A 23001-nucleotide genomic window follows, 5' to 3' on the forward strand; every position below is an offset into this window, starting at 1 on the left:
ACGACCGCAACACGAGAAAAATTGTCAATGTTTTCCTTTTATACACGATGAAACATGCGTGCACTCAATTTTTACAAGTTGCAATCGAAAAAGAAGATTGTAAGGATCAATAAAGAAACTTCTTACGTGACATGACATTTTATTGCGAGAGAATATTGGATTAGGTAAAATTAAGTAGGAATGCGTGCCTGAGATTTCTTGTCCTAGGTGATGAGCTAGGAAATTGGCAGAATGATTATGCTAACAGTAATGATAAATCATGTCTGCGAGAAATATGATTAGTTGAAGCCCGTGACAACTACATGCAAAATGAATAAATAATTCCAATTAATGTAGATTCATTGATTGGTATTGCATTCAATCCACTTTTCACTTAGAATGTGATACTCTTTGTAACGAATACTATTTTCACATAGGTGTTATTGGTCGATTACCGGATCATTGAAAATTAAAAAAAATAATATTTTGTTTTACTAATAATTTTGTACTTTTAAAGAAACACTCAGAAAATTATTCTTTTCCATGCACAGGCTATTTACTTCAATCTTCATATCTTCCAAATATAAACAATCTACGTCTAACACAATAAATCTTATAGTTTTTCAATACTACTTCTCACATCCCCTCTGTGCGAAGCTATCTATCAAGAAAGCTTGATGTTCTTGTATAAATTATTATATTAGTAAAAGTAATAAAGTTCCACTTGTTCCCACACATGTAACAAGAATAGAGCATCAAGAAGCTGTTCAAATCAGTCAAATCGTTTTTAGTTATTTGAAGATGTTGGCTTGATAATAATGATAATAACTAACTGCAAAACCAAGGTAGTGGGTATAAGATAGGCCTTTTGCATCAAGCAAATGGCAAGAACAAACATTGCTTGCGTAATATGAGTCTGCGGCTTAGTTGCGATTGATGCACTGTTGTCGCGACTAATGCTTTCACGGTCTTTGCTGGTTCCGACGTGGCCTACTTTCCTAATTCTTTGGTAAATTCTTACAATATCTCTTTCTTTTCATAGAAGTAAATAATAATAGTTTTTTTAGGGGGGGGGGGAGGGGGGTAAAATATTTCTACAAAGGAATTTTTGAATATTAAGACTTATTGTACATAACAAATCTTTTTGCATACCAAATTTTATTTAGTAAGTTATAAAAAACGATAACACTTACATGTAAATAAAGACAAACGTTTTACTTGAAACCGTATAGAAACAAGAAAAGACTATAGTAATGTATAGTTGCAACATTACTTTTCTATATACCATGAAAGTATTTTCACACACCTAGACCAAAACATCAAATTATTGTACTATGCACAATTAAATACATTTATTTATCTTCATTAATCCTGACAATGCATGTTTCTTCCAAAGGGCAATACCATTTGCCGCTTAGTCATATCTCATAAACAAAATTCGAATTAGGATTGTTTCTCTATTTTGATAAAATAATTCAGCAAAATTACAGTCTTTATAAATATTAAGGAGATAACTAGGATGGTTAATAATGCTTAAGTAATTCACAGGCTACGAAATAGAATGGCACATGACTTGCAGAGGTGTTTTATTTTTATTTCACGTATAAAATATACATAATGGCATCCCATGTAGGAATCTCAAACCATTTTTATAAAAAATACATTGTAAAAAATTGCAAATGTATATCACTTATAAATTAATTATAAAAATGATACTCTTACATTAGAACGAGCTACTATTTGGATTAACACGCAAAATATATTTATTGCTGTGGAATCACCGTACATTTATGAAAGCGTTTCTCTTTCCAACATTGAACTTATAAGCACATATTATATTATATACAATTCTTCTGATAAAGCTTAGCAAAATTCGTAGCGATATCTCGTTCATCATTGTAAAATAGACTGGTAACTTTTCCATAATATCTTGTATCCAAACATAATAAATAAATACACAATAATATAATACTCGTAGGCAGCTATAAAATGAAAATCTGCTCGGATAACAAACATAAATTTATTGAATTAGTTATACAATTGAAAATGTTAACTAGACAACTTACTAGTACACGTAAACATACAAATTCATTTTCAATTATATAACAGTAAATGTAAGCATCTGCTCAAATTTTAAATAACCTTCTTCGATGCATGTCTCTATAAACTAGTAATCTCATTGTTAAATGCAATAAAAACTTCGTTTTGATACTTCAAATAATTTTTATAAATGTAAGCACGTTATATTGAAATGCACATCACTCAACTTAATAAGTAAGATACATTTGTATTTACAGTTATTATATCTCGGAGCACTGAGAGCAGCATCAAGTTAATTGATATTATCAAGGCAAAAATTTCATTTGACGACGCTTAACCAGCGCGAGGTGGCAAGTATTCACGGTCTGGTTTCGATGGACCTACCGGTGGAAAAGGTGACTCTGTCTGACCAGGTCTTCCACTAGGAAACGCAGGACCAGTGGGTCTACCACTTGGATAACCTTCATTTCCACCTCCTGGTTGTTGTGATGGCCGCTGTTCTGAACCTAACTGTGAACTAGGATATCCAGTACCAGGGCCACTGGGCCCACTGGGACCACCAGAGCCTCCAGAATCACCTGGATAGCCGCTTGGTCCTTTAGGACCTTCAGGGTAGCCACCCGGTCCGCTAGGACCATTAGGGCCACTAGGATAACCGCCTGGCCCGCTAGGACTACCAGGACTACTAGGATAACCACCTGATCCGCTAGGGCCACCAGGACCGCTAGGATAACTATTCGGGCGTCCAACTGACCCGCTAGAACTTCCGGGTCCAGTTGAAAAGCTTCCAGATCCACTAGGACCTCCTGGTCCAGTCGGAAAACCACTGGGTCCACTAGAAGCTCCTGGTCCAGTTGGAAAACCACTAGGTCCACTAGGACCTCCTGGTCCAGTTGGAAAACTACTAGGTCCACTAGGACTTCCTGGTCCAGTTGGAAAACTACTAGGCCCACTAGGACCTCCTGGTCCAGTCGGAAAACCACTTGGTCCACCAGGACCTCCTGGTCCAGTTGCAAAACTTCCAGGACCGCTAGGTCCACCAGGTTGTTGCTGGGAACCCATTATCGTATAATCGTAGAGATTCTCGTTCAAGTAATATAATTCTGGTGCTGAACTACAATCAAATTGATTCCACCAAACGCAAACAAAATATTGCTGATGGAATATTGTGCCATTAGGACACAAAAAGTCGTATGTCTTGTTGTTTGCACAAATGTGAAATACTTGGCATTGGGCATCAACATCGGCATAATAACCTGGGTATTGCTGTGCATCACAGCTGAAACTAGTTTCAGGAATTTCAGAATAGATGGGATAATCTTGTCCAGGTTCACCAGGTATAGCCGAATAATCGCCCTCGTTATAAGTTCCATCTTCGCTGCCAGATGGTCCTTGGCCTTGTCCTTCAAAGCCAGGTGTACCACCGCCAGAAGTACTAGGAAAATTACTACCGCTAGGACCTTGACCAGATGTACCTGGAAACCCGCCACTACTTGGCCCTTGCCCAGATGTACCTGGAAACCCGCCACTACTTGGCCCTTGCCCAGATGTACCAGGGTATCCGCCACCACTTGGTCCTTGTCCAGATGTACCAGGATATCCACCACTGCTTGGACCTTGTCCAGATGTACTAGGATATCCACCACTACTTGGCCCTTGCCCAGATGTACCAGGGTATCCGCCACCACTTGATCCTTGTCCAGATATACCAGGATATCCACCACTGCTTGGACCTTGCCCAGATGTACCAGGGTATCCACCACTACTTGGCCCTTGTCCAGATGTACCAGGATATCCACCACTACTTGGCCCTTGTCCAGATGTACCAGGATATCCACCGCCACTTGGCCCTTGTCCAGAAGAGCCTGAATATCCACCACTGCTTGTTCCTGGACCTGACGGCTTGAATCCACTTGGGGTTTGTGGAAACTGATCACTCTGTCCACCTGAATATTAAAAATAAATAAATTTTTGAAAATAATTTATATTCCATTCAATAAATATATATTTATTAAACGTATTATGGACGTAGTATGAGTATGACGTTATTGTATAACTGCCACGTTGTGGTAAATTTGAAAAATCTATCATTGTCTTAGCTTTAGCTTTAAAACTAATCTAGAAATCATACCTGGAAAACTTCCCGGTCTTTGCGAGCCACCCGGTCTCTGACTAGGGTATCCACCAGATGGTCCCGTAGGTTCTTGTGGTGGGGCTGGTCCAGGATATTCTTCGTCAATAGATCCACCTACTAAATAATGAAGAGAGTTTATTAATTAATATATCTACGTCTAATATTTAATTACGTAGTAATTATTTTAAAATATATTTAAAAATATTTTAAGTGGACAGTTATATCTATAGATATATAAATTATTACTTTAAATGAAATAAACTTGAAAAATACTTTATAGTTGTTTCGTTATCAAAATTCTATGAAACTTAGGAGGTGATATTAAATCAGTGGAAGATCGGTTTCTACTAAAATTTGGGAAAGTAAAATAAAAATACTCGTGGTTCAAGGTTTTCAATTGCAACTTATAGTCATATATTATGTTTTTAACAATCAAATTTCTTTTATGAATTATACAACTATTGAAAAAATAAGTACTACAATTTATGTTTAAAAAACTAAGATCATATTACTCATTCTCCACAAAATTCAAATAAGGTGAAATCGTTCTAAGTTACGTTAAAACAAAAATTAATTCTGTGAAAAAACTAATTTTCTAATACAATCATTTTACCAAGGATTTCGTTCATAAATTTCTGGAACATTTCAATCTTTTTGATCAAGATTTCAATAATCTATAGTAATAATATATATTATTCAAAATTATTTTTCTGTTGTAGTCGTTTAAAATCTATACTTCTTCAAGCGATATTTTATTTTTTATAGGAGTTTACTTTTTCAGTATATTAGGTATAAAGCCCTATAAGTCCTAAAAATATTACACAAAATAAAATCTCTATTTTAATGTATAAAAAGTTACCTTTTTGCAGGAACTCTAAATTTCAACATTCAACTTACCATTATATCCACCACCTGATGGGCGCTGTGCTCCAGGTTGCTGATTTCCACTAGGGAATCCAGAAGGTTTTAATGGCCTGGATGATCCGGCATCTGGCGTAGGATATAAACCATTTGGCGGTCGTGGCCTTGATGAAGTTGAAGTAAAACCATTAGCAGAGGATGTTGATGGAAAACCTCCACTAGGACGCTCATTGCTGGGTCTCTGTGCTCCTTGATCTCCGGTAGGGAAAGGAATATTGGGACGATTACTAGGATAACCTTCCCCTGACGGTCTTTGACCTCCTCCAGGTCCTAGCGAACCACCAGTTGATGGTCTCTGAGAACCTTGTCCAGAACCAGGAACTTGATTAGAGCTGGGATATCCCCCACTCGGTCTTCCACTTGGATACGAGCCAGAAGGTGACTGCTGTCCTCCTCCTGGTCTTTGACCGCTACTGGGAAAATCATCGCTCGGTCGGCTCCCTTAATAATATTTATTTGTTTTGTATTTTTTCTATAGTCGAAAATTTTTATTTTACTATACACGAAACTAAGAAAAAATGTTTAACAAAATATTATTTTAATGTGACTAATCGAACCGTTAAATTTTTGAGTCAATTTTACTGTTAAATATAAGTTATTTAACTATTGCAGGTAAATTGTATATCTGTCACAATAACTATACTTAAAAAACTTCTAATATCTTTCATAATCATGAATTTTGTTGAAAACAATTTACATTACCTGGATAACCACCTGAAGATGGACCTTGTGGTCCAGTTCCGGGTCTTTGCCCTCCGCTGGGAAAACCTCCTGGTGTTCCTTGACCATTAGGCCTTCCAGTTGGGTATCCGCCTTCATCGCCTGGTCGTTGTGATTGTCCACCTGGACGCGATGTCGAAGGAAAACCTGTACCAGGACGTTGAGTTTGACCTTCATTCGGTGGAGGGAATGGAACTGTTGGTCTATCTCTAGAATAGCCTTCGTCAGAAGATCCTGGACTTTGAACGCCCCCACCTGGTCTACCCGATGGAAAACCAGGTCTTTGTGTACTTCCAGTAGATGGTCTTTGGCCTTGTCCTGAACCTGGATATCCACCACTCGGACTTCCACTAGGATAACCAGAGGATGTTTCTCCTCCAATTTCTGAGCTTTGATCACTGTTAGGAAACCCATCATTCGATCGACCACCTGAACATCATTCATTACTTTTTGATTTTTATAGTATTCCAATTTGTGCTTCATTCTAAATTATATCAAATAAAATAATTCCGTTATTAATTAAAAAATATTATTTTCACAATATAAATGAAATTGCGCAATATATGCTAAAAGTATAATAAACAATAATAATACAACAATAATTATAATCAATAAATTCGCGCGCGCGCACACATACACACATATACACATACATACACACACACAAAATTATTTTTAAACATAACTGTTCCATTTCTCATTTTAGTAATAAATCCAAATCTTTTATCAATATTATTACCTGGGTAGCTACCACTAGATGGACCTTGTGATCCAGTTCCTGGTCTTTGTCCTCCACTAGGGAAACCTCCTGATGTTCCCTGACCACCCGGTCTTCCACTCGGGTATCCACCACCTTGCTGTGGTTGTTGAGATGGCCCTATGGGGCCTGTTGTGGAAGGGAAGCCAGTTCCAGATTTTGGACTTTCATTTGGTAAAGGAAATGGAACCAATGGTTTGTCTCTGGGATATCCTTCATCAGTAGAGCCTGGACGCTGACCACTAGGACTTCCCGAAGAGAATCCACTTCCACCACCAGACGGCCGTTGGCCACTAGGACGTCCCGATGGATACCCATTTCCATTACTTGATGGTCTTTGACCTCCAGGGCTACCACTTGAAGAATAGCCGTTACCGCCAGCGGAAGGTGTTTGACTGTCGGGACCCCCACCACTCGTAGGTAACCCACTGCCGCCTCCACCAGGTCGTGAACTGTTTGGATCTCCCAAAGGATATCCACCACTAGGAGCACTAGTTGCTGGAAAATCTCCTAGGCCACCAGATGAATACCCTCCAGTAGGCCGTGTTCCATCTGAGGGAGAAGGAGTTCCATATTCACCTGACGGGGTTGAAGGGAAACCACCGCCTAGACCACCAGGCCTTGAAATACTTCCTCCTGGTGCCGGTCTACCCGGAATCAGAGGATTACTTGGTCGAGGGTAATCATAACCCTCTTGAGCCTGAAAGTTTTTCAATCGCATGACATAACAGTCCATAAAATGATATTACTTTTTTCAAGACTTTTAAATATGATTAGTCTTGTTTGCCGAATGTTAGCAGGTGCCGTAATCTATTTTTTAAGTTTGCATATATATGCTTTTTTATACCTAACAGTCGTTATGCAGTGTATATCGCTTATGCAAATAACACGGAATGCTTTCCTTCGAGTCTTGCTGCTGTACGAGAAAGTAAGAGAGAAAGAGAACTAGCGAGGAGCACACGATGTGCTTTATTCAATGTATTCTGGTCACCGATCCACAAGAGATTACAAAACCAGCTACTTAACAGTGTTAGTGCGAGTCGATCGAAAAGACGGTACGCGATCGATGCGCACCGCTATTGCAGCGTATTTGCAGCAATTGCGTAATTTTACTAAAGAAGATACCTCCTAGGAGGAAGAAAAAGCCACATAGGATAAGCCTGCTATACTAATACTGAAATTCACGATCACGCGCGACATTCTGCCTTATATTTATATAAGGTAAACACGAATGATTTATTAACTCGAACAATAATATGAATCATGGTACTAAACAATATATATTTTATCTTAGTAAAAATTCAATTAAATTAAAAACTAAATTGTCAGTATCAATATAAATAGATTCATACATATATGAAGTTACATATGTAAATTTCATGAAATCATGTAAAATAATAGATTTGTTTAAATATATAGTAATATTAGTAATTTACTCACCAATGATGTGCGAAAAATAGCCGAAACAGCTGAAATAAACAAAAGAAACAATAAGTGAAATAGACAGATAAATATGCGTACACATGCAGCTTTGACTCCGCCAATTTACGCAAGATTTCAAAAGAAAGACGATAGGAGTACAAGTACGTAACGCAAACCAGAGTCCCGTGTTAAACTCAGAAAATTTCGGATTTCAGATGCGATGCGTCGTTCACGTGGTGAGAACACAGAATGCTACGCCCCCGTAAACTGACAATGAGTTCACGCGTACGTCCCTAATTAATTAGCCGGGGAGTTATGTCAGAGATTGTTCAAATTATTTTACTTCTCCGCGGCCTGCGAGAACTTCACACGCGTCTCCTTTCCCGCGTCGCATAATATCTATGTTACGCGCGTCTAAACTGATGGGTCCACTCACATTGTACAAGTTTTTTTGCTAGAATGAGACAGTTTATTCAGGGAGAACATAATGCGATGCAAAGTGATTTACGATATAATATTCAATCTATAATTGATAAGTATGAAACTATCTTAATACAATTCTTGGCTGTACGTTCGTCCACTATTTATATAAAGAATTACTTATTCTATATATATTGTTTTTCCATCTTAAATAATTGAAGCACTACGATATTACTGATTTATTAGAAGACATGAGACACCTTTGATAAGTTAATATCTATTCTATTTTCATAAAAATTGTCACCAATATGACGTAATAGTTAAATAGCCTTGTACAAACAATTTTTTTAAAGTGATCAATTTTAATATTCTCAAAATAGTATATTAGAAAATAATCGATAAAAGAGAACTGGATTTTTCCTACAATGAAATTGCAAATTTCATATTTCACTGTGAAAATACAGCCAATTATATAAAAGCAGGTATTCTGTACACGTGAAATATATGATGAAGACTTCAAGAGTAAAACAGAATTGTGTAATTGATCCGTAGTTGAAGCGCTCACAGCGTAAAATCTTGTGAGATTTCTGGAGAAAGATCGAGCGGCGATATCGCGTGTACAGCAGTGACCCGATTCCAAGCCAAGAAGAAAACCGCGCACGTTTCCCAACGACGACGAAAATTCCACCGACGAAAAAAATCCGCGGAGAATCTACACTCAGCGTACCCGTAAATTAGCGGTGGATAGATAGGGGAGCGAAACAATTGCAGCAGACTACCTATAGACGATTTGGTCGGTCCACCTCTGCATACACTTGACCTTTATTTCTCGTCGCGCTCGAAGCGACCGGTATAGAAGAAGGGGAAGAAAAAGGGAAGACGCACTGAAAAAAAACCTTGCCAAACAATGCCCCTGCGTGGAACTTATCTTTTACTTATTTTAATTGGGAAAGGAAGTTACGAAAAACAGCCTTCTCATGTACAAGAACTAATCACCGGGGGTCCACGAAAATTTCGGTCGATTCCTCGCACGCCACTCTTGCACAATAGACCCGTATACCTTATGCGTGATGTTTTCTTTTTTACGCTTGTCGCTTTTTTCACGCGATTAATCAGTACGCGGCCGAGAATGAATCTGCTTATAGAATCTGCTCATTGTTTTGGGAAGGCTCACCATTTTTATATGAGCAGACAATTGCCCCAACTACTGATGTTGCTGTATTGCTCTCTCGTCGAGCTTATTTATGCAAATGGTATGCAAGTGTAATGAATGAGGTTTTTGAAAAGTCAATCAGAATCAGCATTGTTATACTTATGACCAAACGTGAATTTATGAAACAAAATTTCTTCATCAAAATAAGATGATGAATCGCTTACTTTCTTTCGTGAAATTACAACAATGTTATTTTTATTTATTAAATATTTTCAATTTTAACCTTAATTTCGACAATTTATAAGATTTTCGAGTAATAAAATACTTGATAATTATGCATTTAGTTTATTACTTATTTTGCTAGTATCAATGATTTGTTACAAATTTTTGAAGTAATCAAATTAAAAATTTTCAATTTTAACTAATCATATATGGCTTACTAGTTTAAATTCTTCTATGACGTAATTTTATTTTATCTCAGTTACTTTACAATTTCTTAGTGCAATACCGTTACCGAATACAGAGGTGAAATGTAAATGCGCCAGAGAATTTCACGCTATACACGTATTGTTTAATACTTTCATAATTGCTTTCAATTACGCGGATTCGTAATTTTTTTATTCTAAACTCATTATATAAACTATAGCTTTGGGATGCAGCATCAATACAATGAGTAAAGTCTCTTCGCGTTGCGTTTAAAATTGTATTCAATAGTCCACTCGTTGTTTTATGGCGCAATGTTTTTTCAAAGCCGAAACGATCACTAGAAATATTCTAGTATAATTGACAAGTGAATGGTAAAAATTTTACTTATATCTGAACAACTGTAATGTCAGTACAGACCTTTGTAGTTGCAGCCTAAAATTCATTCATAGCGAGATGAATTATCAGATTAACTCTAATCGAATTTCTGTTTCGCAAGTAGAAAAAATCATGAATTATGTGAAAAAATTCGTTGACATATTTTACATATCAAACGATGTGAAACTACATATTGCTGCGCACACGTGTTTCCCAATGTCTACTTGGATGACTTTGGTATTTTTTATCTGACCGTCGAGTGTAACTACCGCGTCGAAGGCTGTAGGCTTGAGCATATACGAGGCCAATAAAAATGAAGAATGAACGGAGCACAGGAGAAAAATTATGGCTATTTAAACGGGGGCACGCAAAAATGCTACATCGTCAGTTTATGCTCGTCTATCCTCATAAAAGGCAGCTAACTTATCTCTTTATCAAAGTAGTAAGCTACACAGTCAAGTTGCTAGTAAAAATTTGCATTGTGCGAGTCCAGTACAAAATGCTGGTTTCTGTTTGTTATCCGCACTTGATTTCCGGTGTATTGAATTTTCGCGGCGATATGCGATGTGATTTTTATGTTTCTTTTTATCTCTTCACGTTAATGAAGTTTTTTAATTGAATGATTCTAGTTGGAAAACTGTAAGAAGAGAATATCTTGATAACAGGCATTTTTATGCAATTGTTTTTTTAATTGATCGCAAGCTAAGAATATTATTCGAAAAACTGGCAAGATTGTTTCGACACTTATGAAAGGAATAATGAACGTGATGTATCGCGTTCTACGTGAGTTGCTTTAAAAAACTGTATTGAATCCATTTGAAAGTATCCCACTTTTTACTAAATTCATTCGATCAATATAAAATGTTACATTAGTTAAGTCCTTTGCAAAGAGAGTGTGTTTATTTAAATTAAATTTATTCGAAACGATGTCCGATATAAAACAATATACGTCTCGAAATGATTGCAAAAATATAATGATTATAACAAAAGTCACTTACCTATCCACAACAAACACAGCTTCATGTTTGTTGTCGCTGATGTGCCTTGCTATAGAAGTTCGTGCCTGCAATAGAGAGGCATAACAATGTACAGAGAATCGTATTTTCGCGGGCTAATGATTCGATCGATTATACAAGCGACCGCGGCATTGACATCTGGAGCTTGGAATCCCTATCCCACCCCGCTCTTAAGTTTCCTTCCGCGAGAGAAAAGCTGTAATCTCGAGAGCCCGAGACAATGACAGTTGCGGCCAACTTTTCAATCGGCACGCGCCGCTTTTACTACTTTGATGGGCGTTCAAACGTAACAATCACCATCGGAGGATGCCGGCTTGACGATACTTCCTTATGGCGCGTATTGATGGTTTTATCGCTCGTCATGAGTATGTTGATTAGATGAGATGCAATATCGTGCATGTCAGTAGCGGCCTTAACATTTTTAAACGAAGGAAAGTTTAATTTTATCACTTGTGAAATCGAGAAGAGGCGTTATATAATAGCATTATTTCGGCATTTTAAAGCGTCCCATGACAAATAATATATTGTAATAATAAAATGCCGACGACGCTATTTCTAACAATTGCTTAACGATCTTCATCTTTACTGTAAAACTTGCAATAGCTTTTACATACCGATAAACGCGCAAAGATTAGTTGTGAATTGCCAACATTAGAAAACTATTCAAATTGAAAGCGCAACAATCTTACCACGATTTAGTCAGCGACCAAAATACTTAACATAAAATTTCACAATTCACTTTGTCGGAAAGCAAACGCAAAAAGGAGAAAACCCGTCCTGGATAAGCACAGAGTTTAGCCGAAAATCGATATAAAAGCACCAAACGAACGCAAGCTCCAGCGTGTGAATGATGACAATTCAGTGTTGGTCGCGCACTCACCGTAGGATAAAAAAAACCAAAACCGCCGAATCGCTCGAGATAGAGATCCCTTGCGGGCTCCTCGAGCGCAACAACGCGAACAGAAGAAGAACTCGTGACTGCGTGAACGTTGTTCTCTGAAAGTATTCAGTATCCAATGTGTGTGCGTGGAGCAGCAGCGGCGACGGTTAAGCCAGATAGTTGACTGATGGTAGAGGTGTCGTCGTGATCATATATAGGCCCCCGGTCGTCGTCTAGCGTTAAGCAGTCGCCGCCGTAGCGCGCACCCTATGCCCGTACCGAGATGCGCCTCTTCTTTTTTGCCTCTTGCGCGCTCTTTCTCTCCCCACTTTGCTGCGCACGTGTCATTGTCGGGGATGATGACGAGATGCCTCCCTCTCACTTCTCGTCCTTCGAGAGACCAAACGAATGATCTCCTCCTACTGTTCCCTCGCGGTATTTCTCTCTTTTACTCTCTAGGCGAATGCCTATCTTTTTTTCAACTTTCGTCTTCTCTCTTTCTCTCTCTCTCTCTCTCTCTCTCTCTCTCTCTCTCCCTGGCTCGCTTCAAATGCTGCAGTCCCTACTCCTGTGTAAGGCACATGCAAGGATATGTCGTGTACTCCATGCGAGCCGTGCGAATTGAGATGTATGTGGGGAGAAAATAGGAGTGGTGGTATAATCGTGGCGCTGCTTTTTACGGCCTGAATGTGATCGTCTTGAGGTTGTTGCTACTAATTTGAGACTAATCACTGATGACTCGTCCCCTCTCTCGGAGCAATTTGGCATTTCTATCAATTGAAATTCACCATCTTCATTTTCCGGTAACTTTCATTATTGAATTAATATCAGACAAACGTGACTCCAAAACTAATTGATGAGCATTCCATTGGGTAGCCGATTGTTCAAATAACACATAATTAAATTAATTAATTGACTGGTCGTTACCCGTAAAAATGGTATTGCGTAAAATCGACGAATTGTAAATCAATTCAATTACAACGTAGGCTGGCATTGTATTAGAAAAGAGTGACTTGCGGAAAAAAGAAATCTCCTTAGAAAAATAATGAAAAGCTACACGGTGAATGCGATCGTCAACAAAAGATCAAGGATAACCATCGATGAAGAGTAAGCGCAGTAGTAGATAACACAACGAGTTAACAAGATAAAAGTAGACAAGAGAACAGGCTATATAGGCAATAGAATGAGTGGCTGAATAGAAGGTGCGCGCGATAAAAGGATAAGAGGAGACGAAGTCCGGCGGCGCGAGGAGTAAGTAGTAGGGAGTCGGCGCACTCTCGCGAGCGAGGAACGACCTCAGGGAGTAAGTGACCCGTTGACGACAGAAAGAGAGGGACCGAGAGTGGGGTGCCCCCAGAGAGATGAGGCACACTCGTGGGAGGCTTAGTGAAAGTGAAATGCCCGGCACTATAGAGCACGAGCACGGCCAAGTGGAGTAGCGTCTTCGCTACTCTCAGCTTCAGAGCCGCGCGGAATAACGCGGAGATCGCTACTAGAAAGAGGATCGACGCGTTCGGATGAGGATTGAGATTTTGATTGCCATGCTAGTGATTTCAGAACAAAGTTGGCGCGAGCGACTTGAAATTTAACAATATGTAGAAAACAAATAATATAAATAAAATGTAATATAGTTATAGTCAAATTTACTGCAGAACACTATATATATCAATATTGTAGAAAAAACAGTTATTATGTTATAATAAATATTAAAGTATATAATAACATATGGTTTTGAACAATTTTTACGTTAACATAGAAAAAATTATTAGGGTCGAATTGAAGTCTCTAACGCGTACGCAATAGCAACTGCACATTGCTAATAATTTGATTATTTGTAGGATCCACGTGTAGATGGCGGTTCATTTCTTGCAAGTTGTAGAATAAATATTTGATTATTATATAAGAAAATGTCAGTTTGAATCATGCATCATGTTAGTAATTAGTTATGAAGCTGATGTTCTGTATTCTATTTTCAGTAGTAACAGGGTTCTATAGTAAATTTTACTATGTTAGATATCAATTTATACTATGGTCAGAGTATATCCTGAAATTAGTATGTTTTGTAGTAATGTTTACTACGGATTATAGCAAATTTTATAATTTCAATTTTCTTGATGTGTATGAAAATTCTGAAAAATTACTTTTCAATCAGATTTGTGTAAATTTTATTTGTATATATAATACTTTAATTGTATTTATATCAAATAAGCTAATGGCATGTTATGTTTATTCAATGTAATTTTGTTAAGCCATCTTTAAAGATTTGACGGCATTCATGACTTCTGCGTAATATCTTTCGGATATTCAACATACTTGACCTATTTAATATTAACTGCATATTTCTATAATACGAAGCCTGTACGCCGCACACATCAAATATAATTGAACGTCATAATAAATATCGGCTACTCATGTTCCCACATTGTCTGCTTTAAGTAAATTTTCATTATTCATATTCTCCAATGAAAGTAATCCTCATCGAAACATAAGTCATTCTTTTTCTCTCTATATGAAATTAATTATTTTACATATATTGATAAAGCACCAAGTATCTACTTACAAAACCTAACGTCAATTTCATATTTAATTAGATGCAGCACATATATATGATCTTACAGAGGGCTTCACGTACATATTCATCGTTTCTAAAGTCATTCTGTGAAATTTCTAACGGCCGTATGCAACCCTCGATCTTTGAATTTAAACTTTGAATAAATAACAACCTTGCACGTCTATCAAAGACTCGACTCGGCGCGTAGAGAAACCGTACAGAAGGCTTTCATATAAAGACGTCAAACGAAGCAAATCACCCGTGTACGTCGTTCAAGACGAACATTAAAATCTGAGAAAAGTTTTTTGCGTTCCCCCTCGCCACTGTAATGTAAGCGACGCATATATTTCGGCAAACGAATATATTTGTAATAAGCAGTATTTCGTCTATACTTTTTTCGTGCAATCGATGCAAGCGCGTTTCTGATTGCCAGAAATCACAAGCTTAAATTTCCGCGACTTTCAAGTGAAAAAAGTCAGTCGCGTGACGAGACAAACGCTATATCACGTAAGCTTTCTCTCGGGGAATTTGTAACGTTAACACGAAAAATATTTAAAAATTAATTGGTAGTAGCTCATTTGCTAATAATAATTTTACGAAAAAAAAAAAGAAATAAATAAATAAATAAAATAGAAAAAACAAAAAAATAAAAGCAGCGAGACTCCATTGTCGTAGCTCGAGTCCACACGTCTCGCACCTATTATGCAATACATTCCCCATCCAATCTTACACACTCACGAGCTTCGCTATCAATTACGCTCGGTTTCTCGATTCGTCGCGGGCGCGCGAGCGTTCAGCCCTTCCGCTACCAGTAAATCAGTAGCTGTCGAGGATGAACTGCATCATATTACTTATACATTACGATTGCGCTACGCTCTCGCGTACTTTGCGACGTGATTGGGATACGCTGATTTTTGCGATCGACCCTCGTGTATACACTCTACACGTTGCGAGAGCTCGTAATTATGTTTGAGTTATTTCGTAAGGAGACGCGTTCTGCAATCGATATTATTTTTTGCATTTTTTCGATTGTTCTTTTTCGGAGGCAAGCAGGCTAATGGTGAGATTATATAAGTTGCTATAGGGTCGGCATCAATAACTGAAAATTAATAAGGTAAATCGCCGAAGCATTGTAGAGAGAAATGCTTAGTTTTTGAATTTACGGTATTGATTAGATATCTTGCGCATGTGGGGGCACGTTAATTTGTCGGCAATTAGTTTTTGCCCTCCAGTATTGTGCGATACTTTAATGGAGAAGTATACGCGGAGAAAGTACAATGCTCTTCTAAATTTTAGGCGTTGCGTGAAAATCTCTGAATCTGATCGCGTAGAAATTTTCTGCGATTGGTGAATTTGTCACAAACGTATTTTTGAAATAATGAAAAAAGTCACGACAATTAGTAATACGAACAAACGAATTATTTAAAAAAAAAATTGAGCCACGTAACCAGTGATTGATGAAATCATTTGTTTAACGCAGGAGCTGCAAATCACCGAGTAGATAAACCAATCATCGCAGACAAATATCCCCATTCTCCACGAAGCCGCCAACGGTATAAATTCACATATAGTGTTCTACACAACACGCATTAAACATGTAACGCATTATAACAGCTACGATCTGATCTGCTTCCTTATGTCTTAGTGCGGACCATTTTAAAGAGATATCTAGTCGGGCGCAGGGTGAAAGTACTGGCTCCGACCTCCTCTATGCTCTTAGCTATTATTATCGAGGAACGTGTCATCTGTCGACGAAATTCCAGGGCTTGCCATTTGACTTTTACATCTTCGCAGTGGGTGACTTATGACGCGCGCATCTCACGATGTTTATGAATGATTATACAATGACGGATTTCAATGTTGAATCAGATGGTTCTGCCGGTATTGTGAAAAAGCAACTTTTTTTGCTCGCCTTGTACTGAGATAAAGAGTTCTATTGTACGATTGGGCTTTCCGGTTTCTCTCAATGACGCAATCTTTCCAATCTAATAGGTTTAATTACGTATTAATTGTCTTAAAGATATGTCGGTTAACTCAATGTTATTATGTCATATTACTTAGCATTATACGTATGATTAATAGGTGTAGTTTTAGTAATTTTAACTTTTGATCAATGTCGATGAATAGCTATTTGTACGATTGGCTGTTATTGATGATGAACAGTCCAACTTGATTTAGTCGAACTGAAAATTGGTAAATTCAATATAACCGATATCAAATACACAATTTATCATAGACCAAAAATAATTTTTTTTTTCATTTGGATATTCAAGAGTGATTATGATTACGGGCAAGTGACAAGTCACAGCGCACTTCTACCCAACCTGTAATTCGACCACCTCCGCATATAGCGAAGGAGTTTTCGCTGCGAGTTCGTCGTCGGCATATTCGCCAGAAACTTAATCGTCACGAGGGCATCTGCTGAACGATTCCAAAAATGCCACGTGCGATGCGTGCAAGTACGTGGGGCTGCAAGGACGATTGCATCCTCATCTCTCGTCATCGCGTTATATACAAAGAGCTGCAACGTAACACGCGAGACAGGGAGAGAAAATGACATATTGCGGCGCGCTCGGCGCACATAAACACGTACAGAAGAGAGACAATCGATAGTAAATCAAATTACGCCAGGCGCCTAACGGTTGGTCTGAAAAAAGGGATCTTTTTTTTTTCTTTTCCTTTCCGTTCGGTATTGAACTAGATACTCCAGGCTATTAATTACCCTAGACTGATTGGCTTTTGTTACGTTTGCGGCAGTGAAACCTCATGTTCCCTTCGGTATAATAAAGGTCGTAGCCATTGTAGGCAAATTGCAGCTCTACAGAAGGTTGTACGTGTACGTGTACTTTACGTTATTTATCGGTTCATCCTTTTGCTCACTGCCGCGGACCTGATGTATGCATTGTCATCTGATCTGCTGTTTAGGTGTCTTGTTATTGCTGCAACTGACGTTTTGTATCTACTGTATTTGCTCTTTGCTAAGTAAGTTGTTATTACTCACGGAAACATCATATTGTAATAACTATACTTACACAATTGGGATGATATATGACTTGGTAGATCGCTTAACGCACATGCTCGCGCAGAGTATATATACTTTATTTAAAAATTATCTGTCAACTTTACGATGTGCAAGTGGTTTTTATAACTAGCCCACGTTCGAAGATTATCTTGTTCGTTTCTCATTCACGCGCGGATGACCTCAGTCGTTACGGAATAATAATTAAATTTGTCACGTATGTCTCTTTTTTTTCTTTTTTGAAGGTGGCGTTAATTAATTTTTTGTATAAATAAGGTGCTTGTCTCGGTGAAAAATAAAAGTTTTCACACAGCAACGTATCAACAACGTGAAATTACAGCGTGCGACTGTCGCTTAATTGAGTGAATGAGCCAAGGCGTCAACGGCTCGCGCGCTGACGGAGCCGTAAGCACGTGAAATTAACACCGTCGCCATGTAATTCAATTGCGCTCACGCGACATGCGCGACATGGTCACATGTACCTACGTATAACAAGCGGCGGCGGGTCACTTTAGAAATCCCTTGCAGCGGACAGCAACCAAGTCGTTTACTTTTAGAAGGAAAACCGTAATAAGTGTCGTTTGGTTGTTTTTAAACGAAGGTATACAAAATTGTATAAACTACATTGTTAAAGTAGTGAAAATTGTATTTGCAAGCCGCGCTATGCGTAAATTAAAAAATGGAATTATAATAAGCATTATAAAGCTGACAATTCCTACAGACTAACTAGCTTTCATCTAAAAATTATCAACTTTACTATGTACATTATAACCTCCAGGGAGTACTCATGCATAAAAATTACAATCATCAGTGAATAAAATCGTTCAAAAAAAGACTATTCCAATTAGCTTATAAAATATACTGGTGGTGACGTTAGATGTAGATCTGCTCTTATCGTCGTACAAACAACTGATTTGAAAAAAGTACGGCGGAAGTTTCATTATGACGGATGAACTTTCGTATCAATACTGACGTCCCATTTTCAATATTCATTCGGAGAAATCAAAATGTATTTTATGCAAATGAATGTCAGTGTTAAAATACCTTCTAAATCATATATTTTCATATTACATCCGATTTCAATTTCATCAGACAAAAAGACATTTCAAATAACGCTACAATTAAAGTTTGATTTTTTTGACATTTTCCTGTTAATAATGATATGGCGAAGAAATGTACGTTTTTACAATTAAAGAAGCAACCTTTTTAACAATACAATCTATAGGCACGTGCTTAAAACAATCATTCAATAATTATAATAATGATTATGCATGATACAACGATTACATAAATTACTCAATGCGACATAACCCGGAAAATCTTACCACTAAAAAAATACAATAAATCGACGCTATACATTAACGCGAATTTCAATCAACGCCAATCAACCCTTCGCACTCTAGGTAACAGAGGCGTGATGTGGAAACTTCACTGAAGAGCAGATCGCTCGCTGGTCGAGGTGCCAATTATTTAGTCCTGGCCTGACGCGTTCTAGTGTAATTACCTACAACTGCGCGCTTCAAGGAGCGAGAAGCGTTAAATTCGAGAATCACGTTTAGAATCCACGCTGACATTTCCGATATATAATGTGAATTAGTGAGATGGGTCGATGACCGAAAGCTAATATTCAGCAGATTAGATCCTGAACTTTCTAATGGTATGTAAATTATAAAGAATTAAAAAGCTAGCAAAAGAGTGTATTTTTATGCACTTTTAACGGAGCCACTTGAAAAACTTGCGAAACGATATCAAGCATGTAACAACAAAAAAAGAATGAAAAACTTTAGACGAAAGGTTGAAAACATTACGAGTTTGTTCTTTAAAGAATCAGGAAGTATCGCGTAGGAGTCTTCTCACGAAAATTTAGTAACGCTTTCGGCGAGGAACGATTGTTCTTACGCGAGCACACAATGCGAGATTAGTGCAAGATCCGCCATGCAAGCGCGACATTGGGGTTTGTCACTGTTTTTATTTCAGTAAAAACAACGTTATCATAGATCGTGCTTTGTATCTTGATGGAATTGCAGTATTTTTCAGAAGCAAAAGTAGACTACAATCTACATAAATTCGATAGAGGTAAACTTCATTTCCGCTGTGAAAATACAATTGTGAGGGAACAAACATTGTTGAGTAAGTATTTTTAGTTTTACACATATTTGGTGTAGCACACTCCACATAACTCAACTTTGAATAATCAATACGTATATGTCTTATGCATAGTACAAATATTTTTCTATTACGAAAGTTTCATATGTAAAATTTAAATCGATGAAAGTTTTGCGAGAAGAAAGTTATAATCCACAGGAAGAACGCGGAAGAACAGTGAATCCGAGATATTTAAGGCACTGCTGATGATGTCGCTTGCTGATAGATACATATACATCCTTGTATAATCAAGGAACACGTGCTATCCGTGAAATACAATGAATGCATTGAGGCACCAGATCGACGCACTGATTCGCATATGTAGAGCGTCAGTTACTAGTCGCTTCCTACTTCGTCAACATATATGTCGTAAGCTCGCAATTTATCCTTTGAGCAAGGATCGATCATAAGTTATTGAATGTGACATTCATCTTGAATTGTATCTCACGTATAAAGCATAATAACCCGAGTTATTTACAGTATATTATTTTTTAACAGACTATGTTGGTAGAAAAATCGAAGAAAATTTATGATTTTTTAAATTTCAAGTCTAATATTGATAACATAGAATAATTTTTATATTTCAAATACCTTCCTTGATTGAGCTATATCTTAAACTGTTCTAAATCTATTTTAGTTTAAAATTTCTCTTTTGTTTTATTTTTTAAATGATATGTTTAAAAGACACTTCTATTTCGTTGTTTATTTCTTAATAAACGATTACATTGTATCTACATTAATTGGCTGAGTATATAAAGGGAAGAAATGCTGTATAATTTTGCGTCAAATAAAAGCATAAGTAGCTCGTACCAAAGTTGTTTACTTCATTTTTGCAAAGCCAAAAGTGTCATAGCGTTTTACAAAGTCCCGATAATAGTGTATAATTTATTGAATTAAAGTATCCATAAGAGTAAATAAAATCTTATGACAAAAAACAGAATATTACGTTTTAGAGTATAGCCTCGAAAATGCAATTAAAGTAGAATAATGAAAAGTTTCCAAATACCAATAACAACGTCATTTTTTGTGTTCTGATTAGTATAAGACTACTTGTATTTCTGTTAATCTGTGTATCGACGTCGGTAATTATTAACATTCGAATAAAATTCTTTGGATATTCTTCGAATAAAACGACAACTGTATTTACTTCTTAAACATCAAAACAAAATATAAATTTTTAGGCTAATTTATGTCAAGGAAGCCTGCTCCACCGGTGAAGAACAATTTTTTTTGTCATACGTTCTATATATTACAAGAAACAAGCAAAAATGTTAAATAACAACTACAAAGTGAATATCTCAATATTATCTTTCGGAGTCTAAAAGTGCTACACAACGTGACAAACTTTATTCTTATAAAAAGAGTTGTTGATTTACAAACAACCACCAGTCGATGCATTTCTAGGTAATAATAAGCAGATCGTAAAATCACTATGGTAACTGGAGATGTCGTATTAATTGCACCTTTACCAATTTCAGATAAAGGATCATTTAGCCAAATTCTTTAGCAAGTTGATGGATCAATTGGTGGCAAAATAGACAAGTTTGCCAATATTATTGGACATTTCTTTGGTAATGCCAAAAAATGATTTACCGGATCATAAATTGTCATACATTATTGGTCAAAATTAATTTTCATACTTTATTTTCGATCATCTATTACCAATCAATAGACGTAAATTAAAAACATTTATCACAAATATAAGTGGATTTTGTATTAATGACTTAAATATCATTTTATATTATAACTAGTAAATTATTTCGTAAAATGATTCACAATAATATCAGTTAAATTAATTAATCGCAGTCCTCTTTCTGATTACGAATTCACATATCTTATATTGTATACCAAGACTAAGAATGTATTGACAGGTTCATGAATAAATCAAATACATACCATGGGCTTGCGATTAATAAAATTAAAAACTAACCAACCGATCAGCAACCGATAAAATGTTACTTCAGGCCACTATTTTTAAAATTTATATTAAAGTACTATTCTCATATTATCCAATATACCCTGTACAACAACCATTATAACTGATATAAGAACTTTATATTTAAATTTTTATAGTAATTATATTATAAAAAATTTTAGAAAGATTACATAAAAGATTTATAAGAAGCTATTATATAACAGATATAAAGAAATTGATGTTTTTATACTGTCGAATTACCGTCACTCAATTGTACATCAATTAGAAATATTATCAATACGGTTATAAAATATTTAATAAAGTAAAGCCCTATTAATTAAAAAGTAGCCTGTTTTTATTACTATTAATTATTTTGGACAGAATCGATGATTTAACTGTATAAGATCATTTAAAATATTTTCGAAACTCTCGCAGAAAAAAAGTCTATAATTATATCGAAACCAAATAAGCTAATCCGATACTCTTTCATGCGCTCTACGTTATTCCGTTTTTCTTTGCTTTGCTTTCTTTGCTGATAAATGTGTTCCTGTTTTTCTGATAAACTCTTTAGATGATACAATATAAGCACAAGTCAATTGACGTATTAGAGTTATCACTGTGTAAACACCAAAAATTAATTCATGAATTTCGATTGCTCTATGGGTATATAAGATGTGTATTTCGTCTTGATAATCAGTTATCAAATTTCATTAAAATGTGTAGTAAAAGTGTGGTCATTCTACTTTTAGGCTTTGCATTGGCATCGGTTAATAATTTTATATTACAAAATTGATTGGCGATTGAAAATATATAATTAATAATATAAAAAAAAATTTATTTTCAGGCGGATCCCATTCAAGGAAATGGAAATCTCATGCCACAGGTAAAATTTAACTTTTCTACGAGGTGACTCAAATGAGTTGAAGATTATTTATTAAAAGATACTTTTTAATTTTTAGCCAAAAAATTCTATCGATATCGGTTCTTGGTTCAATAATACCCATTACGACATCATAGAGAGCTTCAAGCAAACCACAAAACCATTCGTACCAACCTACAATGCACTTGTAAAAACACGGAATGCTCAAAAATACAGTGTAGACGAAATTGAACATTTACTGTTTTTAT

General features: G+C 36.5%; 1 protein-coding gene across 1 annotated transcript; it reads right to left on the reverse strand.

Moving 5' to 3' along the window:
• Positions 1 to 2352: 2352 nt before the first annotated feature.
• On the reverse strand, positions 2353 to 11370 carry LOC131671626 (collagen alpha-1(I) chain-like). The gene is made up of 8 exons (XM_058948203.1): positions 11346 to 11370; positions 7992 to 8020; positions 7068 to 7251; positions 6534 to 6986; positions 5777 to 6223; positions 5066 to 5515; positions 4151 to 4270; positions 2353 to 3965 (listed from the first exon to the last, which is right to left on the reverse strand). The coding sequence occupies exons 1-8, from the start codon at positions 11368 to 11370 to the stop codon at positions 2353 to 2355; spliced, it is 3321 nt and encodes a 1106-aa protein (XP_058804186.1).
• Positions 11371 to 23001: the final 11631 nt, after the last annotated feature.

Source organism: Phymastichus coffea, unplaced genomic scaffold (assembly GCF_024137745.1).
Source record: "Phymastichus coffea isolate CEN01 unplaced genomic scaffold, Cenicafe_Pcof_1.1 PCOF00130, whole genome shotgun sequence".
Lineage (NCBI taxonomy): Eukaryota > Metazoa > Arthropoda > Insecta > Hymenoptera > Eulophidae > Phymastichus > Phymastichus coffea.

Coding starts and splice junctions, on each gene's coding strand:
- LOC131671626 (XM_058948203.1), bottom strand. CDS start 11,370: ATGAAGCTGTGTTTGTTGTGGATAG. Junction 7,252..7,991: donor CTATTTTTCGCACATCATTG/GTGAGTAAATTA, acceptor AAAAACTTTCAG/GCTCAAGAGGGTTATGATTA. Junction 4,271..5,065: donor TGGAGCACAGCGCCCATCAG/GTGGTGGATATA, acceptor TTCATTATTTAG/TAGGTGGATCTATTGACGAA.